This window comes from Ylistrum balloti, unplaced genomic scaffold (genome assembly GCF_031769215.1).
Source record: "Ylistrum balloti isolate Yb309-2 unplaced genomic scaffold, AGI_CSIRO_Ybal_v1 Utg371468, whole genome shotgun sequence".
Classification (NCBI taxonomy): domain Eukaryota; kingdom Metazoa; phylum Mollusca; class Bivalvia; order Pectinida; family Pectinidae; genus Ylistrum; species Ylistrum balloti.
In genome coordinates, this window is record NW_026782765.1 from 333,263 (window position 1) to 349,630 (window position 16,368).

The following is a 16,368-nucleotide window of genomic DNA, read 5'->3' on the forward strand; positions in this document are numbered from 1 at the left end:
TGATTGATTGAATATTCAGTGCATGAATCCTTTCCAAATGCAAGGACATGTCCTCACCCTATTGGCTGTGTTTGTGGACTGCAAATCTGTCAAAAATTATGACCAATAGGACAAATCCCTACACCGTCAGGATAAGAGCAAGTCCCTACATTTAGGAGGAGGACAATTTTCTACTCTTTAGGATGAAGACAAGTCCCTATACATTTAGAATATGTACAAGTCCATACTCTTTAGGATGAGGACAGTGCCCTACATTTTAGGATGAGGACAAGTGCATATCCGTTAGGATTAGAACAATTCACTGCTCTTTTGATGAGAACAAGTCCATACTTTTTAGGATGTTTAAAGGGGTGTGTTTTAAACTTTATTCTAGGAAATTTACCTGTGTAATATCAAAACAAATGAATTTTCATACCCTTATTGTAAATATCATTGAAATATTTAGTGTTTAGAAAATAGAAATAAGGTTAAGTATTGATTAATACGAGATAAAAATGCTTTTTCTTCCAACAGGTATTTATTTTCACTGCAAATTAAAAAAGATCTAGCAACAGGCAGCATGCAGTGCAGTGAGAACACAGCAGCTTTGGTGGCTTCATATATAGCTCAAGGTGAGAACACACTGTCACTTTGATTAATTGTCACGAAGGTCGCATACTCAGTTGTATTACCTACAGATATTGATCAGCTATTCAAACAGAAACCTTGTGATATACAAGGCATTCAGTAGACTCCTGAGAGTAAGTTTTTCACCAAATATGAGTTGCTTGACTCTAGAATTTTACAGGACATGTCTGTTTCACATAATATTTCAAATTTTGATTTGACTTCTAAAAATGTCAAATGTTGGCCCTGTCAGCCCTAAATATTAATTGAATCCCCTGGTCATCAATTTATTTTTGGGAAACTTGTGTTGGGACATTTCTTTGTTAAAAAAAATGAAAAAAGTAGCTCATATTTGAAGATAGAGCCACAGACATTGAGTAAAATAGTGAAGACTTTGATGTCCTTGACTTAAACGATGACATATGTCATAATTGCTTATATGATAGCTATTATTGGAACTATTATCATAGACACCATTATTTTATAACACAAACATTCCTTCGTGGTAAATCATCCTTCCTGATCCTAGGAAGAAAAAGTTTCTGACCGTAAGGATTCTTTTGCAATTTCTTGCACTCCTTCAAAGTCCTTTGACAAACCCTTCACAGTTCTTCATCACAAAGACAAACCTGTCACAGTCCTTCATTGCTGAACTGAGGCAAACCCTCCACATTCCTCCTATCCTTCAACAGATCACAAGTATTCCAGAGTGTGAATTGAAACTGTCTTTCAATTTAATTGTCTATTGGAAGTTGGGAACATTTGAGTCTGTTTTAGATACAAAAAAACCCTTTTTATTCTTCTTTAAAGTCGACCTTAGGTATGTAATAGATGTATAGTTATTATATAGGGAGAGTTTTTTTATACGCATCATTTAACCTTCTGGATAATTGGGTTGTGATTTGTCAGACTATGCTTTAGACAGGATGTCTAGAAGAATTTTACTGATATTTCCCATGATATTTAAATTACTGACCCATACATTAGCCTAAAAATGTTATGTAATAGATTTATTTTCTGGATTTGGCAGTGAGGTGATATAATGAACTGTGTTTTATCCTGAAATTGGTCGTGAGGTGATATGATGAACCGTTCCTCCCATTGTCTACCAGACAAGAAAAGGTCAAAGACTTTCCAGTCTGTGTGTAGTCGTGGCAACAATGGTTGTCATGTGTCTGTTGCTATGGCTCCCACTGGGCAATACATAGTTGGACTCTAGCTGTAACTGATTGTTTTGGTAGAAAAACCAATTTCTCTCATTTTGATCGTTTAAACCATCAGGGGTTGGCATTTTCACCAAAAGAGAATTTTTATGATTTTAATGGATATTTTGCATTTTGAAAAATCAATTTCAATTTTTGTTCTCTCTCACTTTTTTCTACATTTATCATCAGGTGTTAGAGCCTGTAAATTCATAACTTGCTAACTGGAGATATGATTTTGAACTGTTGACAATCTGAAGGAAACAATATCATGATTCATTGTGAACAAATCTGATTGAACTACTTCTTTAGTTCTTAGATATCATCGAGGATCACCATAGCAATAAGCTGTTCAGATTAAACATTTCCTGTCTCTCTGTCTGTCTAACTATACTTTGTCTGTTTGTCCCTGAACAATATGATTTTGTTATTTACTGAAAAGTACTGTGTTCATGGCTAATTGTGAGGCTGACCAGAGAAATAAAAAGGCTGGTAGGCAGCCTTCTTGGATTTTAACAGTAAAAGTCTGTTAAACTCTCTTTCTGAGAAAGAGCTTGAAGAATAAACATTCATCTTTCAGCAAGATGATTAAGTTCCTTTGTCAAAGTTTAAAAGATATCGGTTAACTTGTGGAGAGCCTTGGTCCCTGGTGTTACTGAGTTGTTTTCATTATATTAAGACCTCTGTGTTCTTCTGTTGTAGTGTACAGTAATATTCAATATAAGTTGACAAATATTGCAGACAAAATTATTTCCAAATAAACTTTCATTTGATTTTATAGATACAACAAATTGTTTAGTATGATTTAGTTTGTGAAGTTTTAATGTCTTTGAGTATATGATTTTCATTACTTACAGCGGAGATTGGGGACTTTATTGTTGAGGAGTACCTGGACCATACATATCTCAAGTCACTGAATGCTTTTGTACCTCACCAGACAGAAGAGCTCCTCAAGAAGGTCATGGAGTACCACCGACAGCACATGTTAGTTACAGAGTCCTTCTGATGATTAACCTGCAAATAAGATATCCCTTGATGGCTTAGTTCTTTTTAGAATAAGCATATATGATTGGTTGAGAGTCTTTATCTAATGAGTCAAGTGGCAAGCCTGATTGTGATTGGTTGAGAGACAAGTCTGATAGTGATTGGTTGAGAGACAAGCCAGGTGTGATTGGTTCAGAGACAAGCCTGATTGTAATTGGTTGAGAAACAGTACTACTATAAACTTCCACATTTTTCTGTTAGTCTTGTATTGATGTTATTATGAAAATGTCAATTATGGAAAGAATACATTTTAAAGGATATGTTTTTGATGAAAATACTGCATATTCCCTCATTATCAAAACTATTTTTCATTCCATTTTTGGGTTTTGCTTTGTCAGACTTAAGAAAAACATTTTAGATATCAAAGTCAGAACATTAAGGTAATGTTTCTCTGGCATGGATTACTTATGCCAAATTTATGTAGAGTATTTTTTGTTTTGAAAATGGCGTAAAAATTGTCATTCATTTCCAACGAAAAATATCAGAGTTGCCACTATAGTCTTTTTAAAAAGATGTTTTTCTGAAAAATTCCTACTGGTTTTTTTAAGTGGTTACTCTGATTAAAAACTGTAAGCTATTACTGACATTAAGAGGATAAAGTTGCCATTTCTCTGTCACTGTTAGTTAATAATAACTATCTGAGACAATTTTTATCCAAGAATTTGTTTGTATTTGTGTTTACAGAGGTGAATCTCCAGCAGAAGCAGAATCTAGTCTTTTAGATACGGCCAGAAAGGTGGATACTTACGGTGTGAAACTCTGCCCGGCCAAAGTACGTGTACGCTCACTGTAAACAACCTCATGCAATTACCATTCAGCAGTTATGGATTGTTCTCTGTCTGATCAAAATGGATGGATTTTCTCGAGTGAATTAAGCTCTAGCCTTTTAATAGAGATAACGAAAGTAATTTCAGATGAAATTTTCAGAGGCTGGGCATTTCGTATGCCCACATAACTACAGCATCTCGGGTACAACATAAAAACAGTCTGGGCGGATGCTGCATTGAAAGTGCATACAAGTGAGGTGGCACTTTAAAGAAACTGGAAGTAGTGCCCTTTTCAAAAATTTGTTTCCAGCATATTTTAGGGATAAACATTAGTGGAGGTATTTGTGAGATGTTATTGAGTTGCTGATTGTGCAGGACCTGTTAAATCCTGTGTTGGTGCCTTGTGATATTGATTGGATGAAATACATATCTATTAACAGTCAAGTTAACAGTAAAGTGCTTTAGAGTAAACAATTTGAACTCATTAGAGATAAAAGTGTTGTGAAGTGGAGTTTTCCATAGTTTGGTATTGATAATTATCTTGTTTCTTTAACATCTTTTTTAGAGAATCAATTTCCATTACTGTTATGTTTTCAGTATCAGTAGATACATCTGATATCTTCGTTTTGTCGGTATCTAATATGTTATTGAAATAAAGAAATGGGAAGAGTCAACAAATTGCCAGAAATTTGGAGAATGTACTATATTAATTTTGAGTTAATTATATTGTTGGATGATCATATTTTATTAAAATACAAATTTTATGATACAGTCTTTCATTTATCTAGAGCTATAACTTAAGATTTTCCATCAAATATTTGATGGATATTTACCTAAATATTAAAATTTTGTGTTTTCCACCAGGACCACGAGAATGTGTCACTTCACTTGTCCATCGCCCATGTTGGCATCCTCGTCTTCCAGTTACATACCAAAATCAACACCTTCTCCTGGGCGAAGGTTCGCAAACTCAGCTTCAAACGCAAGAAGTTCCTTATCAAACTCCACCCTGAAAGCTACGTAAGTGTCTCTGTGACAGTTAACTAGAAGATCATGTAGGTTCAGAGTCATACAGGTGTAGAAAGTGTAATTTAGTTCTCTCTCATTAATTAGTTTGTTCAAATAGACAAAGGTTTATACATTTACAATCAGCATACAATACTGACTTTGTTCTTGTTTATTCATTCATAGAAAAGCTTTCATTCTAACTTGCTTGAAGTTGTAATATTGAATATATGATTTGATTGAGTATTTCATTTTACCATCTGGCGATTGTAAATGTCTTCAACTTAAGTTTTATAAATCTGACCCAGTGTATGGTTGTTGATAAGTAAATTATCTTTGGGAATTCAAAATGAAAGGGTCAGATTTTTATTTTCATATCACTAGGTTTCAAATGAAGAAATTACTCTTTGAAACAGGTAATTTATTTGATATTGGGGAGTTCATGTTGTGTTGAAATAAGAAGAAAAGCATGACAACCAGGGATTTTATTGTGAAAGTTGGTAATAATTGTGAAAGTTGGTAGAGGTTATATACATGAAATACAAGTTTTGAGTGTGAAATGTAGATGTTGAATCAGTATACACCTGCTTCTCTTGTCACTGCCACACATGCACTTATTAGTTAATGAACATCAGTCAGAAGGTATAACAGAGAAGCTTTCTTCTTAATACACCAAATTTTCTTTGGCACAGCTTATTATTCTTATTCTTTTGTTTGCTCATTATTGGGTAGAAGTGATGGGTGCAAATCAAGGATAATTGGGCATAGTAGTGATGGCGTGGATCAGAGGATATTGTGGGGAGAGTAATGATTGTATGGTCCAGGGGATATTGTGGGGAGAGTAATGATGGTATGGTCCAGGGGATATTGTGGGGATAGTAATGATGGTATGGTCCAGGGGATATTGTGGGGAGAGTAATGATGGTATGGTCCAGGGGATATTGTGGGGAGAGTAATGATGGTGTGGTCCAGGGGATATTGTGGGGATAGTAATGATAGTGTGGATCAGGGATATTGTGGGAATAGCAATGATAGTGTGGTCCAGGGGATATTGTGGGGATAGTAATGATGGTATGGTCCAGGGGATATTGTGGGGATGGTAATGATGGTGTGGATCAGGGGATATTGTGGGGAGAGTAATGATGGTGTGGATCAGGGGATATTGTGGGAATAGTAATGATAGTGTGGATCAGGGATATTGTGGGAATAGCAATGATAGTGTGGTCCAGGGGATATTGTGGGGATAGTTATGATGGTATGGTCCAGGGGATATTGTGGGGATGGTAATGATGGTGTGGATAAGGGGATATTGTGGGGAGAGAAATGATGGTGGGGATCATGGGATATTGTGGGGATAGTAATGATGGTGTTGATCAGGGGATATTGTGGGGATGGTAATGATGGTGTGGATCAGGGGATATTGTGGGGATGGTAATGATTGTGTGGATCAGGGGATATTGTGGGGATCGTAATGATGGTGTGGATCAGGGGATATTGTGGGGATGGTAATGTAGGTGTGGATCAGGGGATATTGTGGAAAGAGTAATGATGGTGGGGATGAGGGGATATTGTGATATGGAAATTCTAACAATTATGTTGGAAATATATATGGAATCAATTAATTATCATAAAACTTTTTAAGTCAGGGAGTAATATCTCAGTCTCGGTTAAAGTTAGTTGACAGGAGACAAATGGTGAAAAAGAAAATAAACTAAAATATAACAGCAGTTTTATAAAATCCTCTCCACATTGGATCAAATTGAGGTCTCTGTATCATTGATTTTCTGACATTGTTGAGTACAGTTTTCAGAATCAACATGGAAGTTTCTTTAAAATGCTCTTTTATTATTGACATTTTCTTGAATTGTTAATTTGTTTCATTATCATGTTCTTAAGTTAAAGTTCTTTGAGGGAAAAATAAGGGCAGAGTACAAGTACTTCTAATTTGTTCCATACCCTTATCTATCTAGAGCTAGTAACAGTTGAGCTGTCTACCAATGAGGGAAAAGATGTGTGGTATAGGAGTATTATATATCATACAGCTAGACTACATCCAATTGTATACAAACAATTTTCAATAAGGATAGAGTTTTGATAAAATTAATTAATTTTATTTAATCAGGAAAACATTCAACAAATGTCTTTACATAAAATCTGATATATGTAAAAGAACAAAGACAGGGGGTGTTACCACACTTTTACATTAATTTGGTGACAATTTTTTTTAGGGAAATGTTTGATTTATTATGATTAACTAATTTTTATACCTGAATTGTTTAAGGTGTACAAGTGAGATCTACCGTAAAAGAAATCGGATTTTATAAACAAAAGTTATTTTACATTTTTTTGTTGGTCAATGTTGTCCTTTTTGCTATGTTAAGCATTCTTTATGTTTTTCCACAGCCTGTCAAAGATAAGGTGAGATAGTTGGAAATCAACTTTTACATTTCTTTCTAGTATGGGACAGTTATCTGCAGAATGCACAGTAATGCTGGTTAATGCTTCAGATTTGCACTTGCTTAATATTCATAATCCATACAGAATTTATTCATCAGTTACACTGATATAAGGTAGTGATTTTGAATTCAATTGCTATGGTAACATCAATTACCGAACTATTAAATATACATGTTGACATGACGTAAACTATAATTGTTTATATTTCGATCTAAAGAAGTAATTTTTTTGTTGGAGTTGAATCTTGGTGTAGAAGTAAATGGTTAATCATAATGCCTGTTGTTGATGCTTTCAGATGTAATCTTGTTTCAAACCAATCCTATTTTGTTTGAGGATAAATAGGAGATATTGGATACATAATCCCTGTTATAGAATGTTATACATTCCTTCTGTAAGAGAAGAGCCAGCAATATTTGTCACTATTGATTTATACTTTAAAATTTAGTTAAATGACAACAAATTGTAAATTAATTGAATTGAATGTAAATCAGGTGATTGGCAATTGATGTATGGAAATGATGATCAACAAGACTATGCATAAGCAAATGTAAAACTGAAGATTAAATCCAGGCATTCTATGCACTTTGTGGATAAATAGTCCACACTCAGCTTATATAGAATAACCAAATTAAAGTGAATTCACTTCATTGTGATGAATGGTGTCAGCTAGAAATGTGCATGAGACTGTTTTTAATTGCATTGTTGGAATAATTGGGGAAAATTTGTTAACAGTAGAAAAACTTATGTGGTTTTTCCCTGCCTTGTCCACAGTTCCTAGAATTTCTCATGGGTTTGCATTATGTACTATAGACTGTTTAAAATGATCTTTACATTTAATTGGACATTTCCTCTTCCTGTTTTAACAGGTTTGAGATTTACTTTTCACTTATCTAAATGGTTTGGGTTTTATGATTACTATGTTAAGGATTTCCCCTAGTTATTCCATCTGGTTTGGGATTTCCCCTAGTTATTCCATCTGGTTTGGGATTTCCCCTAGTTATTCCATCTGGTTTGGGATTTCCCCTAGTTATTCCATCTGGTTTGGGATTTCCCCTAGTCATTCCATCTGGTTTGGGATTTCCCCTAGTCATTCCATCTGGTTTGGGATTTCCCCTAGTTATTCCATCTGGTTTGGGATTTCCTCTTACAGTATAAGATAGCTCTGGTTTGGGATTTCCTCTTACAGTATAAGATAGCTCTGGTTTGGGATTTCCTCTTACAGTATGTGATAGCTCTGGTTTGGGATTTCCTCTTACAGTATAAGATAGCTCTGGTTTGGGATTTCCTCTTACAGTATAAGATAGCTCTGGTTTGGGATTTCCTCTTACAGTATAAGATAGCTCTGGTTTGGGATTTCCTCTTACAGTATGTGATAGCTCTGGTTTGGGATTTCCTCTTACAGTATGTGATAGCTCTGGTTTGGGATTTTCGTTCATTCTTTAACAGGTGTGGGATGTCCCTTCACTGTTGACCAGGTTTGGGGTTTTCTCTCATTGTTCAATAGGCTTAGAATTTTTCCGGGCTATTTGGTACTTAGGATTTCCCCTTGATGGTTTGATATGTTTGGGATATCCCCTTGCCATTTGATTTGTTTGGGATTCCCCTGTTTGTTTGATATGTTTGGGATGTCCCCAGATTGTTTGATATGTTTGGGATTCCCCAGATTGTTTGATATGTTTGGGATTCCCCAGATTGTTTGATATGTTTGGGATTCCCCTGTTTGTTTGATATGTTTGGGATTCCCCTGTTTGTTTGATATGTTTGGGATGTCCCCAGATTGTTTGATATGTTTGGGATTCCCCTGTTTGTTTGATATGTTTGGGATTCCCCTGTTTGTTTGATATGTTTGGGATGTCCCCAGATTGTTTGATATGTTTGGGATTCCCCAGATTGTTTGATATGTTTGGGATTCCTCTGATTGCTTGATATGTTTGGGATTCCCCTGTTTGTTTGATATGTTTGGGATTCCCCTGTTTGTTTGATATGTTTGGGATGTCCCCAGATTGTTTGATATGTTTGGGATTCCCCTGTTTGTTTGATATGTTTGGGATTCCCCTGATTGCTTGTTATGTTTGGGATGATGTGTTTGGAATTCCCCTGATTATTATATATATTTGGGATTCCCCTGATTGTTATATATGTTTGGGATTCCCCTGATTGCTTGATATGTTTGGGATGATATGCTTGGGATTCCCCCTGATTGGGATTTCCCCTTGCTGTTTGGTGTGTTTGGGATTCCCCTTGTTGTTTATTCTCTGGTTCAGGGTCTCTAGTTATTAATACAGATTCAGAATTAGCAAAAGATGTTTTCAGAGAAAAGTGAAAGATTGAAGGCACTGCTGGTAGTATTAAAAGACATATGCAATGATTGACTTGCATTTCCAGGAAGGAGGTTTATAGCAAGTTGATCACTGCATATGTAATCAAGTCTGATATGAGGGGTTTATATGTAAGTTGATAGCATGGTCTGTATATACAACTCACACTTACAGCTGTGATGTTTTCATGTTTATCATACAACCACAAGGAAAGGGCTGAATGTGATGGAATTATTTATTCAAACAGGGTACATCTGTTTCATCACAGCCATTCAAAGATAAGGTGAGGTTAAGCTAGTGATATAGAGATTGCTTTACCCTAATGGCTATACAAATTGAATGAAACATTTGAAATCTTTCTTACATTTGAAATGCATGATAAATTTTGTAGTGTTTGATGGAATAATGGGTGCTATTTGTTACAAAACTTTTTTCTATTAAAGAAGAAAAAAAGGAATTAAACAAAATGTGAACATGTTCAGAATAAACTGCATGTGTTAGATTCTTTTTTCAGCTTGTCTAGTAGCCATGAAACATACATGCCAATTTGTAGATGTTTTGGTGTTATTGATAATTTAACTATGTAGGAAAAATAAAGTTTTTTTGTTATGTTAACTTTTTGTCTCAATAACCAAAGGCAAATTGTTTGTGTTTTTCTTTAAGGGTGACAACACTAACTGGCATGGCACTAACTATTTTCCCAACAATGCTTGCCTTGCTAAATTGTTATTGCACTATTAAGTGTTTTGAAAACTTGAAAAGCAATTCTGTCATTTTATCATCAAAGTAGCTGATATTGTCTTTTTGATATGAATGAAAGGGGTTTCTTGACTGAATGGTTATTATGTGACCGTTCTTTAAACATTACCAGAATTGGCATATATGTGTGAAATTGCTTATTAAATTGCAACTGGCTTCATCTTTTAGTATTCTGCAATTCTGAATGATTGGAGGGTCAGTATAGACCGATTTCTCAGCCATAAATGATCATGTGACACCTAGAACTGATCATGTGACACCCAGAATTTATATACCTGACTGTCAAACTGCAGTGGTTACACTAGGACATTTATTGACTTAAGCTTCAGTCAATCAGATTTGAGATAATAACGTTACATATTCACAGTCGTCTCCTCATTAAATAGGTTTGGAGTATTTTAATTCATTACCGATTGTCTTGACATTACACTAGAGAGTGTTTGTGTTTTGATAACTTGAATGATTAAAAAATGATTTACATTGTAAACAAGTAAAACATAGATAGGAATATTCAAGTCTGGCTTGTCAAATTGAAAAATAAGATTATTTACCAACATCAATATGACTTGTGTGGCTAGCTAAATGTCAAAGTTTTAGGCTATCACTGTCTGGAACAAATGAAATTTTGAATTTTTGGTATGTGAAAATATGTCTCATTGTGATCAAAAAGGTTTTTGAAAGACAGTTTACATAGTTTTCCATAGAGCCATGGTGAGTCAACACATGCAATTAGCTTCATCAAATTTCCAATTTGATTTATTTTTGTCTATAGTTCCCTTAAGATATTAGTGTTTAAATTTTTTTTTAACATTGCTATTCAGCACTTGCATGCTGGAATTTGATTTCTGGTCTGGTGAATATTTAAATTGTCATCAAGACAGCATACAGGGATTAATTTATACATCGGTGGAATTCACTCAACTTATTCATTTTGCTTGTTGCTTATTTATTTATGTTAAATGCCATGGAGGAATGTTAGATATGGAAAATCTTCCTCAATTATTTTCTTTTCGTTGTACTTTCGGTGAATGAATTTAATACATGTATGTGATGATGATATTTTGGAATTAGGTTCTTGAATGTAATGGAATGTAAATCTCCCCGTCCCATTACATGTTATTTTTGTGTATGAGTGGTTAATATGTGGAATTTTTACATTCTTAATTTTTGTAGTGTAGAAACATTTTGATTGGCATGGTTTTCTAAAACATTGTTAAAGACAAGGGAGATAACTTTGACGGAAGATTCAAAGACATTGATAATGGATGTATTTTTAGTATTTAATGTTCAGTCACTCTCAGTAGATGTACTTAATGTGGATGTAAGTCAGCATTTGTGACTTTTGTGAATATTATTGATGTAATGAAATCAAAAGGGGCGGGGAAGTAAGAGAAATAAGATATCTAAAATTATTCTGATATTAAAGATACTTTTAAAATTTTTGTATACCTATAGCACATTACAATTGAATATTAGTATTCTCCATGTTACGCATATCTCTATGTTCATCAAGAATTACTCATTATTTTGTGCTTTGTGATCATTTAAAGTTGAGATTGTGTTACGATAGCTGAACTGTCTTTCTTTCATTACAGGGATACTATAAAGATACAGTGGAATTCTTTTTTGAGAGCAGAGATGAATGTAAAATATTCTGGAAAAAATGCATTGAACATCACGCATTCTTCCGTTGTCATACTGTGAAAAAGGTGCCTAGAAATAAGACACGTCTCGTCAGCCGTGGATCCTCCTTCAGGTATGGTAGTCATGGCAACCTTGGTGTTGTCACATAACACAGGGCATTGTTGTGACAACCTTGGTGTTGTCATACTAACACATGACATTATTGTGACAACCATGGTGTTGTCACACTAACACAGAGCGTTGTTGTGACAACCTTGGTGTTGTCACACTAACACAGGGCATTATTGTGACAACCATGGTGTTGTCACACTAACTCAGGGCGTTGTTGTGACAGCCTTGGTGCTGTCACATTAACACAGAGCATTGTTGTGACAAACATGGTGCTGTCACATTAACACAGAGCATTGTTGTGACAACCTTGGTGTTGTCACACTAACACAGGGCGTTGTTGTGACAACCTTGGTGTTGTCACAATAACACAGGGCGTTGTTGTGACAACCTTGGTGTTGTCACACTAACACAGGGCGTTGTTATGACAACCGTGGTGTTGTCACACTAACACAGGGCGTTGTTGTGACAACCGTGGTGTTGTCACATTAACACAGGACGTTGTTGTGACAACCGTGGTGTTAACACACTAACACAGGACGTTGTTGTGACAACCATGGTGTTAACACACTAACACAGGGCGTTGTTGTGACAACCTTGGTGCTGTCACATTAACACAGAGCATTGTTGTGACAACCATGGTGTTGTCACAATAACACAGGGTGTTGTTGTGACAACCTTGGTGCTGTCACACTAACACAGGGCGTTGCTGTGACAACCTTGGTGTTGTCACACTAACACAGGGTGTTGTTGTGACAACCTTGGTGTTGTCACACTAACACAGGGTGTTGTTGTGACAACCTTGGTGCTGTCACATTAACACAGAGCATTGTTGTGACAACCTTGGTGTTGTCACACTAACACAGGGCGTTGTTGTGACAACCTTGGTGTTGTCACACTAACACAGGGCGTCGTTGTGACAACCATGGTGTTGTCACACTAACACAGGGCATTATTGTGACAATCTTGGTGTTATCACACTAACACAGGGCGTTGTTGTGACAACCTTGGTGCTGTCACATTAACACAGGGTGTTATTGATGCACGTAAATGATATTCCTGGTATTTTCCAGGAAAACTAACAATACAGGGTTCAGTCGTCTGGGAAACTCCCATGGATATTGGTAGATAAGTAAAACTACAAATATCAGAAATCCCTCCAGATCAAAATAGCATTGGAAAATATGTGTAAATTTCAAATCAATGAATAGTTTGAACATGAGATTTAATGGAAATTTTTTTTTCTAAAAATTGATAATCTTCTGTCTAACACTTTCTCCTCAACAAACACACTGAGTTTGAGATCATACATATTAACTATTGATAGAGTTATTGGAGTTGCATAACATTCACATCAACTGAATGCTGCTGGTAGCAGGTTGTAAATAACCACCATGAGCAACTGATACTTCAGTATTGCATTGTGTCAGTCTGTCCTCTTGCTATCTCTACGGGCTTTATCTACTAATTGTTACTTGAACTTCATCCTTAAGGTATTGGTTCACCTTGGTAAGGTGGTGTTTCGTATAAAATAAGTTAGGTCATTCTGACCTTAGTTTTGACCTTTGACCTACATCGAAGAAAAAATTAGTTTTTGTCTGCATCTCTTACACTTCTAATCACTTAAACTTTTCATGTGTCGTGAATCAAAAGTAGGTACTCCGGCAAACCTTTGACCTTTGACCTATCAGTACATCAAAGAAAATGTTTATTTTACATATAATTTCATTTGGCACTGACTTTAATTGTGGCATTGTTATATTTTGTTTAAAGTGACATGACTAGATGTTAACCATATACATGTTATCATGTTTGATTGAAGATGACCCTTCTACCAGATATTTTTTATAAATTGTCAACAGTTTTAGTGTTTTTACTTCCATTATGGTTGAGTCTTTCATATTTGTATTAGTATTAAGTTAAAATCCTTCCTCCCGCTCCACCTCTAAGGTACAGAGGGAGACATTTAATCCTAGTGTTGACTTTCTGTACACAGATACAGTGGCCGGACACAGAAACAACTGATGACCTTTGTGAGGGAAACATGTGTCAAGAGCCCTTCCTTTGAAAGGTGTGTATTACACAGAGAATTCATCTGCAATCTTTCCTTATTAAGTAAAGTAGTTTTGAAGAAACAAAACGTAAACAATTTTTTATCGTTACTTTTTCTCAGCACAATTTCTGTTGTCAAGGGGGAGATTATCTTCTTATGTAATTTCATGTCCTTCATTTTGTTTCCTTTTCTTGGAAGGCTTACATATATATACATATCTATGCAGTAAGTTTAGTTAGCGTAACTTGATGTCAAATCACAGTAAATAGAAGTATTATGTAACGACGGAAGACTTTGATGTTAATATGTGGTTACAAGGAACTTGGAAGTGATACTGACCCCATGTTTGGCTCATTATTTCTAAAATTACAAGAAATCATGGCCTCCTTAACAAGTAGTCATAACTAGTAAAAATCAGTTTTGTTAATAAACCCAATAAATTAAAAAATCTCTAACCAAGTTTTTCCTTCTTATTCACTAAATATATTTATCTGGAACTTTGAGATTAAACTATGCCCTCCTTGTTTTATGTGCTTGGCTTCACAGGACTAACACAAAGTAAGTTAGTGTTGTGGCGAGATGATGATTGGCATGGGTAGCAATCACATGACTCTAGAGCACCAGTTTAGAACTTGGAGCACTGTTGTTGAGTAAATCATGGTCATTGTTGGGTGTTGAACACTGAAGATTAATGTTGTTGTGTAGAGAACACTAGACCGAAGGTTTGGCTTGTGTCAATTAATGGTACTAAATGATTTCACAAAGATTTTTTGAAAAAATAAAACATATTTTGGTAAATATTTTGTTTCAGATTTGTTGCAAACCAAGTTTTCATTTGGTTTTGACATTTTTAAGAGAAAATAATTTGAAGATTGATATAGGCTTACCATATCATCATTTCCATACATGTAGTTTGCATTTGATAATTTCTATTTGTCAAGAACTATTGAAAATAACCTTTCTATGTCACTCTTTAATGGATATTCAGTATGGCAGTTAGCAGCCATTTCAGATATTTCATGTTTGTAATGACTACTTCTCATGCACAGATGTGTCCTTTTTCATTGAAATTTCATCAAAATCATTTCTGAGATGGTCAAACACTTACTGTTTGTTGTAAATAATGATATTTATCTTTGTGAATTCAATTTGACCATTTGTTGTAGATATAGAAAATTAGCTGTTGTCCTTCTGTTTGACTTTGTAGATGATAAACAAGTTGATATTAGTAGATAGAGTGTGTGGAATGATATACTGCTTATGAAGTTATGTGTGTGAGGTTGTATTAGAGGATCACTGTTAGAATCAGATCCTGAATGTTGGCTGCAGTTTCAGAGGATATTTCGTAATGCTGTCAAGGTGTATTCTAGATATCTTGTTATGCTGGGTATGTACAAAATATAGTAGGTGTTTATAGTAGAAAATAAAGATGTGTTGTGAAGAAAGTGGCTGTTGTGAAATAAACTGATGGGTTGTGAAGTAAACAGCTGATGTGTTGTGATGTAAACAGCTGATGTGTTGTGATGTAAACAGCTGATGTGTTGTGAAATAAAACACTGATGTGTTGTAAAGTAAACAGCTGATGTGTTGTGAAGTAAACAGCTGATGTGTTATGAAGTAAACAGCTGATGTGTTGTAAAGTAAACAACTGATGTGTTGTGAAATAAAACAGCTGATGTGTTGTGAAATAAAACACTGATGTGTTGTAAAGTAAACAGCTGATGTGTTGTGAAGTAATCAAATTTTTTGTTGTGAAGTAAACAGCTGATGTGTTGTGACGTAAACAGCTGATGTGTTGTAAAGTGAACAGCTGACGTGTTGTGACATACACAGCTGAAGTGTTGTGAAGTAAACAGCTGATGTGTTGTAACGTAAACGGCTGATGTGTTGGGAAGTAAACAGCTGAAGTGTTGTGATGTAAACAGCTGATGTGTTGTGACGTAAACAGCGGATGTGTTGTGAAGTAAACAGCTGATGTGTTTTGAAGTTAACAGCTGATGTGTTGTGAAGTAAACAGTTGATGTTTTTTTACGTAAACAAATGATGTGTTCGGATGTAAACAGCTGATGCTTTTTTTACGTAAACAGCTTATGTGTTGTGACGTAAACAGCTTATGTGTTGTGATGTAAACAGCTGATGTGTTTTGCGAAATAAACAGCTGATGCATAGTGAAACAAGCAAGTGATTTGTTGTGAAGTAAACAGCTGATGTGTTGTGAAGTAAACTGCAGATGTGTTGTGACGTAAACAGCGGATGTGTTGTGAAGTAAACTGCTGATGTGTTGTGAAGTAAACAGCTGATGTGCTGTGAAGTAAACAACTAATATGTTGTGAAGTAAACAGCTGATTTGTTTTGACATAAACAGCTGATGTGTTGTAAAGTAAACAGCAGATGTGTTGTGACGT

General features: G+C 35.2%; 1 protein-coding gene across 1 annotated transcript in view; it reads left to right on the forward strand.

Moving 5' to 3' along the window:
• LOC132562642 (FERM, ARHGEF and pleckstrin domain-containing protein 2-like) overlaps positions 1-16,368 on the forward strand; it is a 97,292-nt gene that overhangs the window by 29,984 nt on the left and 50,940 nt on the right. The window contains exons 4-11 of the mRNA XM_060227396.1: positions 514-611; positions 2,666-2,792; positions 3,537-3,624; positions 4,484-4,639; positions 7,028-7,042; positions 9,647-9,682; positions 11,754-11,914; positions 13,907-13,981. Coding sequence (XP_060083379.1) covers positions 514-611; positions 2,666-2,792; positions 3,537-3,624; positions 4,484-4,639; positions 7,028-7,042; positions 9,647-9,682; positions 11,754-11,914; positions 13,907-13,981 — 756 coding nt within the window. The remainder of the gene's footprint in view (positions 1-513; positions 612-2,665; positions 2,793-3,536; positions 3,625-4,483; positions 4,640-7,027; positions 7,043-9,646; positions 9,683-11,753; positions 11,915-13,906; positions 13,982-16,368) is intronic.